Raw genomic sequence first — 24089 nt, 5'->3', positions numbered from 1 at the left:
ATGATTTGGTTGCAGCCTGAAATACATTACTCTGAGCAGTGTGCTGTGGTTAGTAGTCTGGCCACGTTTCCTGCTTCTGGGTGGTCTCCTACCTTCTCCTGTGCCCTTAGTATGCTCCATGATGGCTTCCTTGAGTTTCTCAGTATAGCTTACAATTCCTTTCAGAGGTACACGTTCATCATTTTCATACGCCGTTATGTGAATTGAAGGATAATGCTGAAAGAAAATACATGCACAAAGAGTTTACCTTTTTTTTTTGATGTAGTTATTAAAAATTCTATTTGTGTTTATTTTTCAATTGTTACTTTAGGTTCTGGGGTACATGTGCAGATTATGCAGGATTGTTGCATAGGTACACACATGGCAATGTGATTTGCTGCCTCCATCCCCCTATCACCTATATCTGGCAATTCTCCCCATGTTACTCCTCCCCAACCTCCCCACCCGCCCCCACTGTCCCTCCCTTGGCGCTCCTGCCAACAGACCCCAGTGTGTAGTGCTCCCCTCCCTGTGTCCACATGTTCTCATTGTTCAACACCCGCCTATGAGTGAGGACATGCAATGTTTTTCTGTTCTTGTGTCCGTTTGCTGAGAATGATGGTTTCCAGATTCATCCATGTCCCTATAAAAGACACGAACTCATTGTTTTTTATGGCTGCATAGTATTGCATGGTGTATATGTACCACATGTTCCTTGTCCAGTCTATCGTTGATGGCATTTGGGTTGGTTCCAGGTCTTTGCTATTGTAAACAGTGCTGCTATGAACATGTGTGTGCATGTGTCTTTATAATAGAATGATTTATAATCCTTTGGGTATATATCCAGTAATGGGATTGCTGGGTCAAATGGAATTTGTCTTTTTAGGTCCTTGAGGAAGCACCACACTGTCTTCCATAATGGTTGAACTAGTTTACACTCCCACTGACAGTGTAAAAGTGTTCCTATTTCTCCACATCCTCTCCAGCATCTGTTGTCTCCGGATGTTTTAATGATCACCATTCTAACTGGCATGGGGTGGCATCTCAATGTGGATTTGATTTGCATTTCTCTCATAATCAGTGATGATAAGCATTTTTTCAAATGTTTCCTGGCCTCATAGATGTCTTCCTTTGAAAAGTGTCTGTTCATATCCTTTTCCCACATTCAGATGGGTTTGTTTTTTTCTTGTAAATCTGTTTTAGTTCTTTGTAGATTCTAGATATTAGCCCTTTGTCAGGTGGGTAGATTGCAAAAATTTTTTCCCATTCAGTTGGTTGTTGGTTCACTCTGATGATAGTTTCTTTTGCTGTGCAGAAGCTCTTAAGTTCAATTAGATCCCATTTGACTATTTTGGCTTTTGTTGCCATTGCTTTTGGTGTTTTTGTCATGAAGTCCTTGCCTATGCCTATGTCCTGAATGTTATTGCCTAGGTTTTCTTCTAGGGTTTTTATGGTGTTAGGTCTTATGTTTAAATCTTTAACTCATCTGGTGTTAATTTTAGTGTAGGTGTAAGAAAGGGATCCAGTTTCTGCTTTCTGCACATGGCTGGGCAGTTTCCCAACACCATTTATTAAACAGGGAATCCTTTCCCCATTGCTTGCTTTTGTCAGGTTTGTCAAAGATCAGATGGTTGTAGATGTGTGGCATTGCTTCCAAGGCCTCTGTTCTGTTCTACTGATCTATATCTCTGTTTTTATACCAGTACCATGCTCTTTGGCTTACTGTAGCCTTGTAGTATAGTTGAAGTCAGGTAGTGTGATGCCTCCAGCTTTGTTCTTTTTGCTTAGGATTGTCTTGGCTATCTCTTTTGGTTCCACATGAAATTTAAAGTGTTTTTTTCCAGTTCTATGAAGAAGGTCAATGGTAGCTTGATGGGGATAGCATTGTATCTATAAATTACTTTGGGCACTATGGCCATTTTCATGATATTGATTCTTCCTAACCATGAGTATGGAATGTTTTTCCATCTGTTTGTGTCCTCTCTTGTTTTCCTTGAGCAGTGGTTTGTAGTTCTCCTTGAAGAGGTCCTTTACATCCTTTGTTAGTTGTATTCCTAGGTATTCTATTCTCTTTGTAGCAATTGTGAATGGGAGTTTGCTCATGATTCAGCTCTCTGCTAGTCCATTATTGCTGTATAGAAATGCTTGTGATTTCTGCACATTGATTTTGTATCCTGAGACTTGGCTGAAGTTGCTCATCAGTTTAAGGAGATTTTGGGCTGAGATGATGGGGTCTTCTAAATATACAATCATGTTGTCTGCAAATAGAGACAATTCGACTTCCTCTTTTCTAATTGAACACCCTGTATTTCTTTTTCTTGCCTGATTGCTCTGGCTAGAACTTCCAATACTATATTGAATAGGAGTGGTGAGAGAGGGCATCCTTGTCTAGTGCCAGATTTCAAAGGGAATGCTTCCAGTTTTTGCCCATTCAGTATGATACTGGCTGTAGGTTTGTTGTAAACAGCTTTTATTATTTTGAGATACATTTTGTTGATACCTAGTTTATTGAGGGTTTTTAGCATAAAGGGCTGTTGAATTTTATAAGGCCTTCTCTGCATCTATTTCATGTGGTTTTTGTCTTTGGTTCTGTTTATGTGGTGTATTATGTTTATAAATTTGCATATGTTGAACCAGCCTTGCATCCCTGGAACCAGCTAAGGATCTAAGATGAATGGAGAATGAATCTGATGAATTGACAGAAACAGGCTTCAGGAAGTGGGTAACCATACAGAGAACACCACAAAGATAATCCTCAAGAAGAGCAACCCTAAAGCACATAATCGTCAGATTCACCAGGGTTGAAATGAAGGAAAAAATGCTAAGGGCAGCCAGAGAGAAAGGTCAGGTTACCCAGAAAAGGAAGCCCATCAGACTCACAGCAGACCTCTCCGCAGAAACCCTACAAGCCAGAAGAGAGTGGGGGCCAATTTTCAACATTCTTAAAGAAAAGAACTTTCAACCTAGAATTTCATATCCAGCCAAACAAAGCCAAAACCCATCGGTGTGCTGTATCCAGATACATGAAGGCTCAAAATAAAGGGATGGAGGAAGATTTACCAAGCAAACAGAGAGCAAAAAAAAGCAGGAGTTGCAATTCTCGTCTCTGATAAAATAGACTTTAAACCAACAAAGATCAAAAGAGACAAAGAAGGACATTTCATAATGGCAAAAGGATCAATGCATCAAGAAAAACTAACAATCCTAAATATATACACACCCAATACAGGAGCACCCAGGTACATAAAGCAAGTTCTTAATGACCTACAAAGAGACTTAGACTCCCACACAATAATAGTGGGAGACTTTAACACTCCACTGTCAATATTAGACAGATCAATGAGACAGAAAATTAACAAGGATATCTAGGACTTGAACTCAGATCTGGACCAAGTGGGCCTAACAGACATCTACGGAACTCTCCACCCCAAAACCACAGAATATACGTTCTTCTCAGCACTGCATGGCACCTACTCTAAAATTGAGTTTACATTATTTCTTATGGTCCCTTTTTACTATAGAGACCATGAAAAATAATCACCTCCAATTTTCTCCAAGTGCTCTAAGCTTTTTCTCACTTGATATCTTGAAAGAGCCTCAGTATTACAGTTAGACTACTTGTTACCTGGAATAGCCTTTTCTTGACTAAAGAACCTTAACTAATTCAGTAATTAAGGCATAAATCTATTCCCCTGAGGTATTAAACATGAAGCATGAGCAGAGATGGTGCTGAAGATATTTAGGTATTATAAGTAGAAACATCTTTTCTTCAGCTTGGAAAAGTTTTTTTTAAAAATTATCTTCTATATCAATTCAGGATAGTCTAACACAATTGTCTTTCACTACCTGAGGTTTAATATTTTGATAGGGACAGTAACGTTTTATGTAGTTCTTGTATTTTTCATCAGATGAAGGATTCCCCCATTCTTCTAATTCTTCTAATGTCAGAGGAAGTGTGGTGTCCATCATGGTGTTGAGAACGTCCAAGAAAGGTGCCTAAAAAAAAAAGGCAAAGAAACTAGTACTTAAAGAGGTTGGTGAGTTTCAGAAAATTATTACATTTTATGAATATACATACTGATAGGAGCGAAACTAACTCAAGAAGCCATGCAGAATACCAGGAGCTAGTCCTTAACCAGGGCCTGTAATTTATAACCTACTTTTAAAGTCTTCAGACTCCTTAAATGACACTTATGTAACAGGAAATGGTTTATTTTCTAATTTCACAATATTTATTTTTAGCTTGGTATCTTTTATTCATATATATTTTTTCTTATATAAAAGTAATAAATGCTACTGTCTCATACCAATTAGGATGGTTATTATGTTTTTAAAAAAGTATTGGCAATAACGTGGAGAAGCTGGAATCCTGAGGCACTGGTGGTTGAAATATAAAATGGGGCAGCTGCTATGGAAAACCGTATAGTGGTTCATCAAAAGGTTAAGTTTAAGATTACCATATGATCCAGCAATTCCACTCCTGGCATATAATCCCCAAAACTGAAAGCAGGCTCTTGAAGAGATCTGTATACTTATGTTCATAGCAGCATATTCACAACAACCAAAAGGTGGAAGCAACTCAAGTGTCCATTAATGGAAGAACGAGTAAGCCAAATGTGGTATACACATACAATATTACATGGAATATTACTCAGCCTTAAAAAGGAATAAAATTCTGATACACATTATAATATGGATGAACCTCAAGGGTATCATCTAAGTGAAATAAACCAGTTACAAACAAATATATTTTTTATGATTCCACCTATCTGAGGTGCTTGAGTAGTCAAATTCACAGAGACAGAGGCAGTGGGAAGAAGCAAATGGAGAGTTGTTTAATTGGTATAGGGTTTCAGTTTTGTAAGATGAAAATCAAGTTCTGGAGATTGCAAATCATATGAATGCAGTTACCACTACTGAACTATTCCCTTAAAAATGGTTTAAATGGTAAATTTTATGTTATTTTACCATAATTAAAAATTTTTTAATGAAAAAACCATAGCAAGGTATAAAGTCTTTTTCACTAATTTGACATTTTATATTAAAAGTAAAAAACGCTAAGTAAAGAAACTCTGGAAAAACATTCAAGGTGAAAGAAGAGAAAACAACCCATTGGCTTATAACTAGTATTACAAAATTTAATAAAACGAAGGCTAGGTCGCACATGGTGGCTCATGCCTGTAATCCCAGCACTTTAGGAGGCAGAGGTGAGCAAATCACTTGAGCCCAAGAGTTAGACCAGCCTGGCCACCTCGTGAAACCCCATGTCTACCAAAACAAACAAACAAAACAAAACCCATAAAAATTAGCAGGGCATGGTGGCACATGCCTGTAGTCCCAGATACTCAGGAGGCTGAGGTTGGGAGGATCACCTGAGCCCCAGAGGTTGAGGCTGAAGTGAGCTGTGATCGTGCGCCGCTGCATTCCAGCCTGAGTGAAAGAGCAAAACTCTGTCTCAAAAAACAAAACAAAAATGAAGGCTGTATTTTTCACTTAGCTTTATATTCTTCTGTTAACATGCTTTTTAGCCTTCCCTTGTATTAACATTAACCAAGTATAGTAAGGCATCTGTAATTCTTTTTGGCTGCCTGTCATCTTAACTTTTTTTGCATTTGAAAAACCTCCAACCTTATCAGATAGAGCTTGCCTCTCACTGTAGAGATACTAAATGCTAGACATCCTCTTTCCCAGCTTCCCTTGCAGCTTGAGAGTAGCTATGTGATCCATGTGTGACTTGGGTCTATCAACCAGACACATGTGCTCTACACTCTGCCTGGGAAGTTAGTGATTCAAAGAAGTAGTGATCACAGATAATTTATTCTGGCAAAAGTGCCACAGCTATATCCAGCAACAGAATTTGCACTGGCAGTGTGAGGTGATTTGTGTTTGGCAGTGGTGGCAGTAATAGCAGTGATAATTTCACTGGACCAATTCTATGCCTCTGGCTGTGTAACCTCCAACACTGGTCTGAACATACCTACATTTCCCTAATGTCCTTTTCTGCTTAAATTAGTCAGGGTTGGTTTTTGCTGCTTATATATGAGAACTCTGATTTATACATGTATCCCCTATTGCTGAACATTTATAAAGGGTTGTCTCCTGCACTATAATAAGCAACCTAAGATAAATAGCCTTACACATACATTTCTCATTATTTCCCTTTACATTTCTAAAAGTCAAAAGCTAGTTGCTTTTTCTTTAAACTGTAAATAATTCTGCCATTATTATCTTTTGTGCACAGGTCTTTTTTCCTCCACATTTTTCTGCTTTTAAAAATCAGACTTACAGATGAGTACCATTTAAAACTTATTTGCAAGCCCAAGTATAAACTCCCTACCCTCAAAATAAAAAATTCTGAAAATGATTTATTCTCTCCCATTTCAGTCATTATTTTTTAGAGTATCTAAGATAGCAGTGAAACCAACTGCTATAATGTAACTTCATAATTTTTGACACTGGGAAAATAATCATTTTCTGAACAGGGTAAGATATTTCAATTAAAATACAGAAAAACTATGCCCAAAAGACCACTGACCATTAAGAATGGATTATCTAAAAATAAAGAGCCTCTAAATCCAAGACTGAAATGTTGATGGGCAGCAACCTGTCAAGATGACCAGGAGCCAAAGGACTCAGTGCATTTCAGAGTCACCGCATGCTCTTCCTGGCTTTCTGAACTGTGACTCATATATGCTTCAATGCTTTTTCACCAATTCTAAATGTGCTTACAAATATAAATGAGCAATGGAAATAGCCATTAATATCTTACAGTAGAAATCTTTAAAAATAATAAAGAACACTGTCAGAGGAGAATAAGGGTTAACAGTTGAATTAAAATAACTTTAAAAGTTCTAAAGCTACAATTCTGAGTTTAAAACTTAAAAGCTTTGTTACACTCCTATGCAGTAAAACCGTAACAGAAATCCTTTTCTTTCCTTTTTTGAGACAGAGTCTCACTCTGTTGCCCAGGAGGGAGTACGGTGGTTCACTGCAGCCTCAACCTCTTAAGTGATCCTCTTACCTCAGCCGCCCAAGTACCTGGGACTACAGGCATGTGCCACCAAGCCTAGCTTGTTTTGTTTTGTTTTGTACTTCTTGTAGAGACAGCGTCCGGCTATGTTGTGCAAGCTTGTCTCGAACTCCTGGACTCAAGCAATCAGCCTACTTTAGTTTCCCAAAATGCTGGGATTATAGGCATGAGCCACTGCACCAGCGCAGAAATGTTTTTCTTAGAGCAGCCTATGGCTTTGCACCTCCCCCATTCTATAAACAGTCGAGACAGAGTGTACTCACCTCCAAAGTCACTGCTCTCAGCAGCTGTGGATTAGAATTACACAATGCTCCCGCAAGCACCCCTCCAGCACTGAAAGCAGTCAGGGTTGTTAGACTTGGCTGAGAAAAGCCTTGGCCATGAAGCGTCTTAATGCAAGCCTCTAAGTCAGCAAGGCCATTGAGTTTTTTAGTTAGACGGCCATCAGCGTGCCACTGGAGGCCTAACTCACCACCACCCCTGAAATTGAAGGGCAAAAAAGTTTTAGTGGAAAAAAAAACATTAATGATGTAGGCTGGGGTCAGCAACCTACACCTGGAGGCCTGTTTTAGTGTGACCCTGGAGCTAAGAATGGTTTTTACTTTTTAAAGATTGGGTGAAAACAAGGAATGTGCAACAGAGACTATATGTGGCCTGCAAAGCCTAAAATGTTACCATGTAGCTCTTCAGAGAAAAAGGTTTGCCAACTCCTGATACAGGTAATCCAGAACTGATTCAACAAATACGTGTTGAGTGCCTGCCCATTTATTAGGGATTAAGTACAGACCCTAAAAGTAGAAACAAAAATTCCCTACCCTGGAGAAGATAATAATTTTGTGAGTTAAGAAAACAATGACCAACAAGTGACCAAGCAGTGTGGTCACTGCCATCACACAAGTGTATTTAAGGTATTACAGGAGCAGAGGAAAGAATACCTATCTGCCAAGTGAGGGGTATATATACGAGTCAGGAACATGAATGCTTTTAAGGAGATGATACCTAAACTGAGTTGTGAAGGAGGAATTTGGGTTTCCAGAGGGCAAAGAAAAGGCATGAAGACACAGATAAGTCACAGCATGTGTAAGGGCAAGGTGGTGACAGAGTATGTTATTTAAAAGGACATGATTTTGGGGACCAGACACGGTGCCTCACACCTGTAATCCCAACACTTGGGGAGGCTGAGGCAGGCAGATCACTTGAGGTCAGGAATTTAAGACCAGCCTTAAATATATAGTGAAACCCTGTTTCTACTAAAAATACAAAAAATTAGATGGGTGTGGTGGTACACGCCTATAATCCCAACTACTCGGGAGGCTGAGAATTGCTTGAACCTGGGAGGCAGAGGTTGCAGTGAGGCAAGATCATGCTACTGCACTCCAGCCTGGGCAACAGAGCGATACTCTGTCTCAAAAAAAAAAAGTCAGATGGTGTGGTGGCATTCGCCTGTAGTCCCAGACTTAGAAGCCTGAGGCATGGGGACTGCTTGAACCTGGGAGGCAGGGCTTGCAGTGAGCCAAGATTATGCCACTGTACTCCAGTCCAGGTGACAAAGCAAAACTGTCTCAAAAAAAAAAAAAAAAAAAAAAGAGGATATGATGATAAATGCCACTACAGAGATTAATCAGACCATTAGGAGTATTATACTGGGGAAGCTGGACTTTGTTCTAGAGATGAGGAGGTGGAGAAGAATTTTAAGCAGAAATATAAAATAATATATGTTTTGAAAACAGCTGAAATAAAATGGAAGTTAGATGGAAAACAGGAGTTCAGATTGAGAGGCTACTTAAACCTTAATTCAGGAGAACTGAATGGAAATAATAATGATACTAAGTAAGTACAAAGTCTTGTACATCTATGCAAAAATTCTAAAAATCTATCCTTTTGCTTTTTGGATCAGCTAATCTGTTAAAGAATCAAGTTTCACCAGGACTGGTTTAGGAATATATCGAATAATATGAATGAAAAAAATAAGCTTTTTTTCCCTGATATATTTCTATTCTGGACATCCATCACAATGGTCTGGCACTCACATGCCAGGTAAAATGTACTGACTCACCGAACATGGCAATATGCTAATATCCATCCATCATCCACCAGGACCCGCCTCTCAGGTCTGAAATTCATTTTCAAATCCATTCCATAAGCTCCATATACATGTACCAAGAGAGGTTTCTTCTGCAAGTCCTCAGAGTCCGTTTTGTGGAAAATAGTCATTGGCACTAATTTTCCATCCTAGAAATGAAGAATTACTATGTACGTAAAGAAGTCTTTTCTAATAACAGTTCTTTCCCAATTTAAAATATTGAGGTGCACTGTTCCCACTTATGTGCTATCTATTGATGTTGAGTACAAATTTGTTTAAGAAAAAGAATTATGGTCCCTAAAAATACATCATGGCTTTTGGTTTCAGATAACTTGCTGTCCTACAATATTAACCAGAAGAGAGTTGCAAGATTGGCCCGAAAACAGTTTATTAAATGCAGCTTTTCATGACAGTAATGTAATTTTAAAGAGTTCTTCACTACCCACTATAATTTTAAATTTTCAGGTGAAACCAAAACACTTACCAAGGTTAGAAGTCCTAGTATAGAATTCTTCCTATGGCTAGAGCAAGATATTGGCATTTCTCATTTTTGAGTATCTTCAAATATGCTGACTAAAGTCTTTTTTTTTTTTTTTTTTTGAGACGGAGTTTCGCTGTTGTTACCCAGACTGGAGTGCAATGGCGCGATCTTGGCTCACCGCAACCTCCGCCTTCCAGGTTCAAGCAATTCTCCTGCCTCAGCCTCCCGAGTAGCTGGAACTACAGGCACACACCACCATGCCCAGCTAATTTTTGTATTTTTAGTAGAGACGGGGTTTCACCTTGTTGACCAGGATGGTCTCGATCTCTTGACCTCGTGATCCACATGCCTCAGCCTCCCAAAGTGCTGGGATTATAGGCGTGAGCCACCGCGCCTGGCTGACTAAAGTCTTACCAGTTCAATTTTCTGTCCTCTGTAGTCAGAATTCTCAACCATTAAGACTTGAAATCTTACTGACGTTACTGGTAACTACCACAATCCTCTTCAAAGGCCCATTTAACTTTATTAAAAAAAATTTAAAGTGGTTTTCAATTTTTAGGTAAAATTCTTTGTAGGGTTAAAGTAATTTAAATTATTTGTAGAGTTACAAAGTTACTTGTAAGTTATGTAACCTTCCCCCAATGTAGCTCAAACTCATCAATCCCAGTTTATTGAAACTATGCAGTCTCTGAACAGACAAAAGAACTACCTCTGATCTACCTTTCACAGAAAAAAGGTAAAGAAATTAGTTTTCACCCTGCTTAAACTAATGAAAAAGCACTAGTTTACATATAGAAAATAAATAATATAACCAAGTCACTCTCCATATTTTAATTCTCATTTTGAAAACTTCAGTTGGGGGCAATAACTGGAGACATCAAAGTGTTATCAAATAAGGAGGAAATCCTCTCATTGTTCTTTAAAATACCCAACTTGTTATGACAACATAAGTTAACTTTCATTTTTAGTAAGATTCACTTTTATAAAACTTGTAGATTAATTTCTATAAAACAATCTTGGTCTTTCCCACCTCTTCCCCAATTTCAATTAGACAAGCAGAGGAACTTGCTTGAAAACCTGTGAGAGGAGGAGGTAAAATAGCTGGTCTTGTGATGGGCTGGACCTGGGTTTGCCAGCAGTACTGAAATGCCTGTGGAAAGGTATAGCAGCTTCCAGCTTCCATTCAGCAGCTGCTTCCCTTCTCCCCTCTTGGCTCTCCAAGAACATGGTGCTTAACTGTTCTTTCCATTTCAGGTCCAGTAATTACAACATTTTGAAAAGACTGGTATAATACCATGTTTATAAAACTAGCCAAAACCTTATCTGAAAGATAATACACTAAATGGGTAACAATGATTTCTTTTTTTTTTTGAGATGGAGTATCGCTTTGTTGCCCAGGCTGGAGTGCAGTGGCAGGATCTTGGCTCAATGCAACCTCCACCTCCTAGCTTCAAGCAATTCTCCTGCCTCAGCCTCCCGAGTAGCTGGGATTACAGACACGTACCACCACATCCAGCTAATTTTTTGTATTTTTAGTAAAGATGGGTTTCATCATGTTGGCCAGACTGGTCTCGATCTCCCGACTTTGTGATCTGCCTGCCTTGGCCTCCCAAAGTGCTGGATTATAGGCATGAGCCACCACGTCCAGCCTAACAATGATTATTTCTAAGAGGTGTAGCAAGCAAATGGTACTGAGAAGTAGTCATTTAAGATTTGTATCTTCTGTATTTTTGCATCCGTTCTAACAAACATGTACTGCTTTTATAATATGAAAATATTAATATTTACTTAAAGATATTCAGAGAAAATAATTAAAGAAAAAAATTCCTAATAAAAGGCTTGTGTTGTAATTCATTCTGTGTCGGCACACGTGAAATGATCTGAAATACAATATGCTAAAGCCTGAGGATTCCTTAAATTCAAGGCTACAGTTGATCATTTGTTCCCTACTTGTACAAATTTGTAAATTGTGTATATTGAGTATACCTGGAATATGAATATTTGGTATTTCCTTTTCTACATCTCATTTCTCTCTACTCCTCTTCATGCCAATCTTCCATCTTTTACTTGATTTTGGCCATAATGGCCTCCTTTACATTTGTTTTTCTTCTGAGACAGGATCTTACTCTGTCACTCAGGCTGGAATGCAATGGCAGCAATCACAGCTCACTGCAGCCTCAACCTCCTGGGCTCAAGCAATCCTATCACCTCAGCTTCCCAAGAAATTGGAACTACAGGCATATGCCACCATGCCAATATTTTTGCTTTTTGTAGAGATTAGGTCTCACTACGTTGCCCAGGTTGGTCTCTTAACTCCTGGGTTCAAGTGATCCTCCCAGCTTGGGCTCACTGTTGGGATTACAAATTTGAGCCACTGTGACTAGCCTTACACTTTTCTTTTTTTCTGGAATGGTGTCTCGCTCTGTTGCCCAGGCTGGAATGTGATGGTACGGTCTTGGCTCACTGCAACCTCTGCCTTGCGGGTTCAAGCAATTCTGCCTCAGCTTCCCGAGTAGCTGGGATTATAGGTGCCTGCCACCACACCCAGCTAATTTTTTGTATTTTTAGTAGAGATGGGGTTTCACCATGTTGGCCAGGCTGGTCTTGAACTCCTGACCTCGTGATCTGCCCACCTCAGCCTCCCAAAGTGCTGGCATTACAGGCATGAGCCACCAACCTGGCCAGCCCTATACTTCTTGAATTGTATAATTTCTTCCCAAATTCAGGGCCTCTGTACAAAATGGAATCCCCTGTCTCCTTTCTAGTTTATTCTTAATCATCCTAGTGGTCATTAATGACTTTTTAAACATCTGTCATCTTTCCTGCTAGATGTAAGCTCCATGAGGGCAGGGACTGTATCAGTCTAGTTTACTCTAGTCAACTGCTACCACCTTCACAATTTTTGCCATAACTACATACCACCTCTATTAATTTTTAAAAATCAACTTTAAAAAATCATACATAAAAAACGTGAAATAAAAAGCTTGACATGCTATAAATTTTCTAATCCATGTTCAAACATACATGAAAATTAAGGTTAAAAAAATTCACATACCCCTAAAATCATCTGGGTATTGCTATGGTCTAAGAAATCTACATTAGGAAACCATGCTAATGTAACTCCAACAACTGCATGGCACCTGGCCAACAATATGCTTTCAGTAAGTGGGAGCTCAAAGTGAAGATTACAACAAGACCTACCTTGCTTTTGGCTTCTAGACGTAAAACACGACTAGTCTTTGTGATTGGGTCTTCATGCCCAGTTTCCTCAAACAGTTTGCCTTCTGCAAACTTGTATGTGTAATATTTTGGGGGACGTATTGGAGAGCAAAGTTGAAAGGGGCAGTTTTTTGGGTCAGAATTTGTATCCATTATGAATCCACAGGCCCAAGGAGGGAGCTACAGAAATAAAAGTTATTTTTATTCTTTATTTAGGCCACCAAGTATCATTAGTTAAATTTCTAAGTCTTTCCAAACAAGATGATGTGAATATCTAGTTTACTTTCTGTTATCACATGATGCCTCATTCAAGGATTACTTTATCGCAACAAAATATATTTCACGTAAAAACCAAAACTGACCATTAATGACCAATAAAATAAGACAAACGATAGGAAAATGATTTATCATGATTCTAGCTTTATATGAAATTGCCTTTAATATAAAAGTTTATATATGGGTATAAGCTTGGGTAATAAAATAGTAAAATGGAAGAATAAGAGCAAATCAAATAGTAATTCCAGAACCCACAGACACTGCCAAGATCTCTGTTCTCTCAAAGAACATGAAATCCCTCACATGCGTGTGTTTTTAATAATTTACCCACCAGTCCTTACCCTGCTGCCTGGACAGCCATGGTGATGACAGTTATTATTTCAGGGCTATAAACGGGCTCAGCAGCATTAAGGCATTTGCAATTTGTTTCAACTTTAGCTCCTAGGCTCACCATTGTGCAGAACAAAACCTTTTCTGGCACATCTACTCTAAGAGACTCACAGCTATTATGCTCAAGATTCTTAACTTTAAGAAAAAAGGAAAGGAATCAAAATTTATTCTCTTAGATCAGCAGGGTCCAGCTTCAAGCCTTCCACTAACATCCCTCTTACACCTTTTAAAGAACTCTGGTAAGCAGGTTGACAGAGTGTTAGAAATGGTATCGAGAGGCAGAACATTAAAAGAAAATTGCCTTTCTTTTCCTGAGTAATTGTAGAAAGAGCAAATTCCTTAGAAAATCAGAGGCACAGAAACATCACTGGTGGGCACTATTGAAAAAGGCAGCCAGGAGATTTGTGCATAAAGAGGATACCATTCTACCTGCAGCAACTACAGCCAGAGTTTAAGTTTTCCGAACAAATTTCTTCTTATTAATTAAAAAAAATCTATTTTCATGAAACACTAAAAAGGACATGCATTTGCAATCTCAAAAAGTTCCTATTCTTCTCAAATTGAGGGTTGTTTTAAAGGATATGTCTATTTAAATTTAAGTCATAACTGGAGAGTAAAATGTAAACACAAGTTGAGAAATCTGGTAGTGTAGATCTAAGTACGCAAACCGAGACTTGAGGGGGGGGAAAAAAAGCAGCACTGCTACAACCTCATAACCAGGCCTCAGAGTGAGGGTACAAGGTTCCTTGGCCCATGGAAGCTCACGTTTCTCCACCTTTTAATGAGACTTCAGGACAGTCTCTATGTAACCCATGTAGTAAGCTGTCTTAGCTTTAGACCAAGTGGTTCCAAAACTCAAAAAGTCTTTTTGGTATGAATGGAACCAACATTAATGTTTTAATCATAATAAAAATTGCTTCAAGGCTATGGGCTTTTAAAAGTTCACCCAGCTACTGCAGAAATAGGTATTAACTAACTCAAGGATATCTTAACCCACATTTCCTACTGCAATAAGCCTACAGTGTATCTGTATATATTAATGGTCAGCACGAGAGAGTAAGTAGGCTAGGAAACAGGCAGACATTCCTTAGATACCTGACAGAAACAGGTTCAGTTTTAGCACTCTAGCAGCAAACTATAGTTATTTCATCAAAAGAATGATTAAGACATACATGCTGAAAGAAAATTGGCCTGAGTATGCAGACTCCTCCTCTAAATAAAACTGATGTTAGCATACAGCAAAAAACATCCCAACTAGCCTAAATTAAATATCATAACTTCTTTTTTGTGATACCCCCCCAAAAACATACTTCCAGAAAATACTGATGGCATGATGACCAAGGATAGGAGACAAGTATATGAAGGGTTTTACATTTCTAATGCTAAGATAGAATTTATTTATTTATTTATTATTTATTTATGTATTTTTATTTTTATTTTTTATTATTTTTTTTGGGGGGGAGGAAGGCAGGAAGGGAGGGAAGAAGGACGGTAGGGAGGAAGGAAGGAAGGAAGGAAGGAAGGAAGGAAGGAAGGAAGGAAGGAAGGAAGGAAGGAAGGAAGGGAGGAAGGGAGGAAGCGGGGAGGGAGGGAGGGAGGGAGTGAGGGAGGGAAGGGAAGGAAGGAAATCAAGCAATGAGAGAGACATTGCCGACCTGGATCTAGAGGTTTACAAGTTGATTTCTTTTTTTTTGAGAGAAGGAAAGAAAAAAAAAATAAGTAAAGGAGAGGAAGAAAGAGGAAGAGAAAGAGGGAGAGTAAATGGAAATATTGCTTTATTTTGAAAAAAATTGGGTATTAATGATGGCCAATCAATGTTTCATTTAAGCTTATGGGTAGGTGTGATGTGGTATTGACAAGAATGTATATTTTGTGTATTTGAAGTGGAGAGCTCTATGAATATATATTAAGTTTACTTGTTCCGGATCTGAGTTTGAGTCCTTGATATTCTTATTAATTTTCTGTCTCATTGTGTCTAAGTCTCTATGTATCTGGGTGTTAGGATCGTTAGCTCTTGTTGCATTGATCCTTTTACCACTATATCTTTGTTGCTTTAAAATCTATTTTATCCGATACGAGAATTGCAACTCCGGCTTTTTATTTATTTATTATTTATTTTTGCTCTCCATTTGGTTGGTAAATCTTTCTCCATTCCTTTGTTTTGAGTCTTTGTGTATCCTTGCATGTGAAACAGGTCTGGATGTAACATGCCATTGGGTTTTGGCTGTGTCTTTTGATTGGGGGATTTAGTCAATTTAAATTTAGGGTTACTGCCATTTGATGCTGACTGGCTGTTTTATCCATTCGTTGGTGTAAATTCTTCTTTATCTTGGTGCTCTTTACTTTTGGTGTATTTTTAGAAAGGCTAATACTGGTTGCTTCTTTCTGTGTGTAATGCTTCTTTCAGAAGCTCTTGTAAAGCAGGCCTGGTGGTAATAAAATCTCTGAGTTCTTGCTTGTTCATAAAAGATTTTATTTTTCCTTCAGTTGTGAAGCTTAGTTTGGCTGGATATGAAATTCTGGGCTGAAGGTTCTGTTCTTTGAGGATGTTGAATATTGGCCCCCACTCTCTTCTGGCCTGTAGAGTTTCTGCTGAGAGATCTGCTGTAACTCTGATAGGCTTGCCTTTGTGGGTAACCTGACCTCTCTCTCTGGCTGCCCTTAGTATTTTCTCCTTCGTTTCAAACCTGGTGAATCTAACGATTATGTGCCTTGGGGTTGCTCTTCTTGAGGAATATCTTTGTGGTGTTCTTCTCTGTATTATCTGGGGTTGAATGTTGACCTGCTTTGCTAGTTTAGGAAAATTTTCCTGAATAATATCCTGAAGGGTATTTTCCTGCTTGGATTCATTCTCTCCGTCGCATTCAGGTACACCTATCAAACGTAAATTTGGTCTTTTCACATAGTCCCACATTTCTTGGAGACTTTGCTCATTCCTTTTTATCCTTTTTTCTCTAATCTTTTCTTCACGTTTTATTTCATTAAGTTGGACTTTGACATCTGATATCCCTTCTTCTGCTTGAACAATTCGAGTGTTTAAACCTGTGCATACTTCTCGGAGTTCCTGTATTGTATCCTTCAGTTCCATTAATTCACTCATACTCCTCTCTAAGTTGTCTATTCTCAATAGGATTTCATCAAACCTTTTTTCAAAGTTCCTAGTTTCTTTACGTTGGGCTATAACATGGTCTTTTAACTCACCGAAGTTTGTTATTATCCATTCCTTGAAGAGTGATTCTGTCATCAGGATGCGCTCGTTCTCCATCGAGCCTTGTTCCATTGTTGATGTGGAACTGTGATCATCTTTAGAGGGAGAGGCGTTCTGACTTTGAGTATTCTCAGCTTTTTTACGCTGGTTTCTTCCCATCATTGTAGATTTATCCTCCTGTTGTCTTTGAAATTACCAACTTTCAGATTAGGTCTCTTTTTTTTTTTTTGAGACGGAGTTTCGCTCTTGTTACCCAGGCTGGAGTGCAATGGCGCGATCTCGGCTCACCGCAACCTCCACCTCCTGGGTTCAGGCAATTCTCCTGCCTCAGCCTCCCGAGTAGATGGGATTACAGGCACACGCCACCATGCCCAGCTAATTTTTTTTATATTTTTAGTAGAGACGGGGTTTCACCATGTTGACCAGGATGGTCTCGATCTCTTGACCTCGTGATCCACCCGCCTCGGCCTCCCAAAGTGCTGGGATTACAGGCTTGAGCCACCGCGCCCGGCCCAGATTAGGTCTCTTGAGTGGATGTCCAGGTTGTTAGTTCCCAGGGCCAGAGCAGCGGCGTTAAAACTGATGTTGCTTTTCTGCCCAGGATTCTCCTGTCTGGCTTCCTTCTTGTGTCCATAATGGGCAACTCTGCCTTCCCGGGGCTCCAAACCTTGGTCAGAAGGGGAACCGGTCCCGTTTACTCTGCGCGGAGCGCTGCCGCGCCGAGGTGCCGTCGCAGCCGCTGCGCCCGGCTCTGGTGTCCTGCTGGGGACCCATGCGGGTTCTCCGAACCTGTTTACTCTGCTCCGAGAGCTGCTGTGCCGAGGTGCCGGCAGAACCGCTGCGCCGGCCACGAGAGTCGCGCTGGCCACCCGTGTGTTTCCTCCACTGGGGGATCTTCTGCTCCGTGAGCGACCAGAATTTGTCTGAAAGTGTGGCGTCCTCTAGTTCTCCGCGCCTTCCCTGAGAGCTGCAATCCCGGGATGTTAGCGATCGGCCATCTTGGATCGTTCTCAGAATTTATTTATTTATTTAGAGACAGAGTCTTGCTGTGTTATCCAGGCTGGAATGCAGAGGCACGATCTCAGCTCACTGCAGCCTCCACCTCCCTGGTTCAGGCAACTCTCCTGCCTCAGCCTCCAGGATAGCTGGGACTACAGGTGACTGCCACCATACCTGACTAGTTTTTGTATTTTCTTTTTTTTTTTTGAGATGGAGTTTTGCTCTTGTTACCCAGGCTGGAGTACAATGGCACGATCTCAGCTCACCGCAACCTCCACCTCCTGGGTTCAGGCAATTCTCCTGCCTCGGCGTCCTGAGTAGCTGGGATTACAGGCACGCGCCACCATGGCCAGCTAATTTTTTGTATTTTTATTAGAGACGGAAACCAGGATGGTCTCGATCTCTTGACCTCGTGATTCACCCGCCTCAGCCTCCCAAAGTGCTGGGATTACAGGCTTGAGCCACCGCGCCCAGCCTAGTTTTTGTATTTTCAGTAGAGACAGGGTTTCGCCATGTTGGCCAGGGTGGTCTCAAACTCCTGATCTCAGGTGATCTGCTTGCCTTGGGATTACAGGCATGAGACTGAATTTAAAAAGATCTTTTAGTCAACTGCCCACTAGGCAGTTATTACATGTAGAAATATTTTATAATGCGCTCATGATTTGGTTAAAGATTTTGTCTTTTGTGTGTGGCAGTGACTATGGATATTAATTCATGTTATCCAGGTTCATAAAAAGGGTCTAATCTATAAAATTCTTTTTTTTTTTTTTTTTTTGAGATGGAGCCTCGCTCTGTTGCCCAGGATGGAGTGTAATGGCGTGATCTCGGCTCACAGCAAACTCTGCCTCCCGGGTTCAAGTGATTGTCTTACCTCAGCCTCCCATGTAGCTGGGACTACAGGCACGTGTCACCACGCTTGGCTAGTTTTTTGTATATTTAGTAGAGATAGGGTTTCACCGTGTTAGCCAGGATGATCTTGATCTCCTGACCTTGTGATCCACCCGCCTCAGCCTCCCAAAGTGCTGGGATTATAGACGTGAGCCACCATGCCTGGCTAAAATTCTCTTTATTATATACCAGGTACTAACCAGAAAGACCAAGTAGTATTTAATTCCACTTGAATATGACTAGAACATTACACAAGTCATAACAGAACTATCATTTGGGAAGGGTCAGAAAATGAAGAGATACAACATACAGAATAAATTAAAGACATAATGTTTGTTCTAGTGGAATTTAAAACCATGGAAACGGGCATATCTTTAAAATAAGAATACTTACAAACAATAAAAAGGTCATATTTACTTAGAAGTTTAATCATATTATAGCAAAGTAAACTTCATATGATATTCCTAACTTTCCTGACATAGAATTTTTTGGTAACAAGTGCATTGCTAGAAATTATATATTATCTCCCATTCCTATCCATATAGACTGAAATAAGAAGATGCTCCACCAGTCTCCCAACTGAAGATGTCTAAATTTGGCATCATTTAACAAGTGAATGGTTAGCCATAGGCAGAAGATTGAAATCTGGACCCCTTCCTTATGCCATATATAAAAATCAACTCAAAATGAACTAAAGACTTAAATGTGAAGCCTAAGACAGTAAAAGCCCCTGAAGAAAACCTAGGAAATACAATTCTAGACAAAGGCAAAGACTTTATGACAAAGATGCTAAAAGCAATTGCAACAAAAACAAAACCTGGCAAATAGAAACTAGAGAGCTCCTGCACAGGAAAAGAAACTATCAACAGAGTAAACAGACGACCTACAGAATGGGAGGAAATATTCACAAACTATGCATCTGAAGAAGGTCTAGTATCCAGAATTTATAAGGAACTTAAATTAACAAGCAAAACAAATAATCAAAAACAGAAAAAAACCCTACTCCATAAAAGAGTGGGCAAAGGACATGAACAGATATTTTTAAAAGAAGACATACATGCAGCCAACAGGCATATGAAAAAAATTCTCAACATCACTGATCATTAGAGAAATGAAAATCAAACCACAATGAAATACCATCTCACATCAGTTAGAATGACTGTAGTCAAAAAGTCAAAATACAACAGATGATGGTGAGGCTGTAGAGAAAAGGGAAATCTTATCCACTGCTAGTGGAAATCTAAGTTCAGCCGTTGTGGAAAGCAGTTTGGGAATTTCTCAAAGAATGTAAAACAGAACTACCATTTAATTCAGCAATCTCATTACTAAGTATATAACCAAAGGAACGCAAATTGCTCTACCATAAAGACACATGTATGCATTATGTTCATCACAATAGCAAAGACAGGGAATCAATTTAAATGCCCATCAATGATAGACTGGATAAAGAAAATGTGTACATATACACCATAGAATACTATGCAGCCATAAAAAAGAAAGAGATAATGTTCTTTTCAGCAATATTGTTGAAGCTGGAGGCCATTATCCTAAGTGAGCCAACAGAGGAACAAAATCAAACACCACATGTTCTCACTTATAAGTGGGAGCTAAACACTGAGTACACATGGACACAAAGAAGAGAATAATAGACACTGGGGCCTACCTGAGGGTTGAAGGAGGTGAGGACTGAAAAGCTACCTATTGGGTACTATGCTTATTACCTGGGTAATAATAGGTATATCAAACAAAATAATAGGTATATTAAAAATAATAGGTATATCAAACTCCTGTGACACACAATTTATCTATTGAACCAACCTGCACATGTACCCCTGAAAGTAAAAGTTAAAAAAAAGAAATGCTATCTAAAATACTAATATTAAAATTTTTTTAAAAAATTAGCAAGTGAAAAGAAATACTTTGCACTCCAGCAGATGAAGACAATAAGGAAATCCCTCAAGTCAATCACCATTTTGGTTTTAGGACACTTACATAGTGTTCTAAGAGACTGGACATTACATTTGATCTTCTGATTTTAGGGAGTAGCTGGAGAATTTTAGTTATTCCAGTTCTTATTTATACCAATAAAACAATCTCAAAACTAGCTTCCTGCCCCTCATTTCTTTTTGGTTTAGTGTGTCCTAATATGGCTGCCACTCCTCAAACCATTCCCCTGCTTAAAAACTTCAAATGTTATCTTCCATAATTTATTAATAAATTCCTCATATTGACATTCAACCAAAGTCAAATCATGGCTTCATCTCCCAATGTAGAGCACTTCAATAAAACAGAACAATTAACAGGTCCTCAAACATTTTCTGAATGTCAGATGAGCTTCAGCATAGAGCTTCATCTGATGGCTTTCTCATCTTGGAATACCATCTCTTCTCCACCTGTCAAAATCCTTTCTCTCCTCTCTGGTTTATTTTAAATTCAACCAACTTTACCAAAAGCTTTCCTGGGCTTTCCTTCTCTAGTGTGAGCCCCACAGCACATCTTACATTTTTGATACTACTTATTTAAATCGTGACATACTTAACCTTTGTGTACTAGTCTAATCTTATGATTAACTGTATCTTCAAGGCTAAGATATTCTGCTTTAACAGCTTTCCACTCTGTAATGCCTGATGTAGTATTATGCACATAAAAGTTCAATAAAAAGCCACTGAATTGACTGGAATTGCATTTTGACAGGAGTTTTGACAATACTGGAGTTTGGGAGGTGTAAGCTGTCTATGCTGTTTGCTCATCAACTGGCTCAGTAACTCTTTTCATATCAAACAAAATGGAACCCATCCTCTTCCCTTCAGTGCCTACTACCTTAACTCACATGTTAATGCTGCTTTAAAACTAGGCAATAAGGTTGTCATTCACCGATTTTAGGAAGTTCACTTTTGAAGGCAAATTATCTTTCCTGGTAGCCACAAGCAGTATCAACTAGTCAGCCTGCCAAGCAGTCTTGCCACTATTACCCTTCTGTGCTGCTGTGGAGACCACTGCTATTCCTACACTGAAAGAAACCAAAGTTTGCTCCCTGCATCCCCCGTGGGTAAGAAAACTGGCAAAGAGAAGATGATGCAGACACAACATGTAGTGACTAAAACACACTGGGTACCACTACTGTCCCTGCTGGGGATGTGGGATGGGGGAGCAGCAGTCAGTGGTTAGGCATTGGCTACCAGGTTTGGCTTGAGTTATTGCTATACATAGAAGTTGTAGAGATATGTGAGATAGAGAGACATACAGAAAGAGAAATATTAGCACTTAACTATACTTCTGAAGTCCATGCTGTAAGACAGTATTTTAAGTAAAACTGCATGAAAAGCAAGGTCCTCTCAGTAATTCTAAGATAACCCTCCTAAACCTGACAGTGAGTTTGCAAAATTCCATTTAAATTAAATTCCTTTTAAGAAAAAGAACACTGCTGCTACTATTCAAAATGTGATGTTTCATTAAGCTAAACTGAATATATATTTTGATTAACAGTATTAACTGCTGAAAGTTAAACATACCTTTAGAGACCGAACTGAATCATCGGCTAGACCAATCACGTTAACATAAAGGAGATTGCTGTGCTTCAGAAATAGAACACAGTGATCCTTAAACATGTCCAAGTCTATCACTTTTGTATTTCTCTTCATTGTGAAAAACAAATCCCAATTCATAATTGCAGGGGTATCAGCCGCTGTTCTCATTAGCTATGTGGAACAAAGTTAGAAGACATATAGATAAGAAAACATGAGGGCTACAACATCCAGAGATGAAATCACTGAGAACTAGACCACAGTAGTCCTCACCACCATATGAAGAGCTGAAGGAACTAACTTTGCATCAGGGATAAAGTGTGACCATCACCATATGAATGAGTCCTGACTAGCCTGCTGGGTGGCGAGACAGTATGATCCAGTGCTTAGCCAACCACTGGACATTTGAGTGAGGGCACTGACAGCTAGCTGACTACAGATATATCAGTGAGCTTAGCTGATACCAGCAGAAGAAGTGCCTGAGATCAATCCACATTGCCAACTCATAAAATCACAAGTTTATAAGTTTGCTCTTTTAAGCTGCTAAGTTTGGTTTTGATAACATAGGCTCAGGACAGAATATGTTTTATCTACTAACTTTTTAAGCACAATTAAAATATGTAGAGGCATTAGCTCTAAGGGTAAAGAAAGGGGGTTGGTTAGGAAGGTGGCATCAATTTATAAAACAATGAACTCTTAGAGCAAGAAATGTTGTTGATGGAAATGTGACACTTCTTAACAGCCCAAATGGGGACAAGGAGCATCCGATTACCTTAAATTCTGTAGGCTCTCCAACATTAGTGAGAATGTATAATTCATCATCTCTGTGTTCAACATAGTAAAGGACCCCATGTATTCGCTTCTGGATAAGTACTGGTGGGTCCCAAGGGCTCAGGCCATCTATCAACCACACTTCAGACGTCATCTTGTTCATAATATTCATGGTGAGGAATCGACTGTCTTTTGTAAGATAAAGGAAAACAAAGTAGCTAGAGAGAGAGAGAGAGAGGAGAGAGAGAGAAACGTGAGATCACAGTTTATTTCAGATGCATGCTACCTTGTTAAGGATAGTATCTCAGAGGTGGTCAGTATACATGTTGATTTATAATGCAGATAGGAAATAAAAATAATTCTTAGTGAATATCACTTGTAACTTTAACGATTAGGTATTATTTTTCTCATTTTCTCCTAATGGGCATTCAAAATCATTTATTGGTAACATTTTATCATAAATGTTTTTCCAAAATACAGAAAAGTTGAAAAAACCACCTAGATTCCATCAATGCTAACATTTTGCTATATTTACTTTTATCACACATCTATTAATCCGTCTTTATTTGGATGTATTTAAAGGTAAATAGAGACATCATTTCTCAGTCACATGAGAAGATAATAGGGCTTTCTGCTGAGAAGAGAAAATAAACTTTCTATAGGAGATATAAATAGGGAATAAAATAGTTATTTTTATTTTCTTCTTTCTCTGATACGCATCTTAGAATATTTTTTCCTTTCTCCCAGTTTTTACGACAAAATAGAATACGAAGAAAACCTCTCACAATCTTACTAATGTAACACATTTAAAACATTAACATAGCTATTTTACTTTTTCCATTTTTCCTTCTAAGGTATATTTATATTTTATGCATGTTTTTAAATAGATGTAATTATAGATACAATTTTTGATTCTGTATTTCTTCATGTAATATCAATACTCTCTACATGAATTGAAAGTCTTTATGATTACTATTTTTAATGGCTACCTATTATTATAACAGGTTTAATGGCCACCTAATATATCATAATTCTTAAAAATTTAGATTTTAATGTTTCATTATAATAAACAATATATTGAATACGAGGAACATATTCATGAAGATATTTTCCCCTTTCATGATCTTTACAATTATTTCCCAGAACAAATTTTTAGGAATGGAAATACTAATAATTACATGTATGTTTATGACTTGATGAATACAATCAAATAATATCCTAGAAGCACTATACTAACATAC

At 38.8% G+C, this 24089-nt stretch overlaps 1 protein-coding gene across 20 annotated transcripts in view; it reads right to left on the bottom strand.

The window, feature by feature from the left end:
- The window catches only part of PREPL (prolyl endopeptidase like), a 56002-nt gene that overhangs the window by 3868 nt on the left and 28045 nt on the right, over window positions 1–24089 (bottom strand). For 12 of the 20 annotated variants that reach the window (XM_008980755.5, XM_078349422.1, XM_008980751.5 and 9 more), the window contains 7 exons: window positions 22850–23066; window positions 22066–22251; window positions 12775–12972; window positions 9066–9241; window positions 7273–7489; window positions 3826–3975; window positions 93–216 (listed from right to left, as the gene is read on the bottom strand). In XM_008980755.5, the coding sequence (XP_008979003.1) occupies window positions 93–216; window positions 3826–3975; window positions 7273–7489; window positions 9066–9241; window positions 12775–12972; window positions 22066–22251; window positions 22850–23066 (1268 nt within the window). The remainder of the gene's footprint in view (window positions 1–92; window positions 217–3825; window positions 3976–7272; window positions 7490–9065; window positions 9242–12774; window positions 12973–22065; window positions 22252–22849; window positions 23067–24089) is intronic. The other 8 variants (XM_078349425.1, XM_078349428.1, XM_035272658.2 and 5 more) reach the window with 1 other exon arrangement.

Source organism: Callithrix jacchus, chromosome 14 (assembly GCF_049354715.1).
Source record: "Callithrix jacchus isolate 240 chromosome 14, calJac240_pri, whole genome shotgun sequence".
Taxonomy (NCBI): Eukaryota; Metazoa; Chordata; class Mammalia; order Primates; family Cebidae; genus Callithrix; species Callithrix jacchus.
Note: the sequence above shows the minus strand (reverse complement) of the source record. Positions and strands in the feature narration are given on the sequence as shown.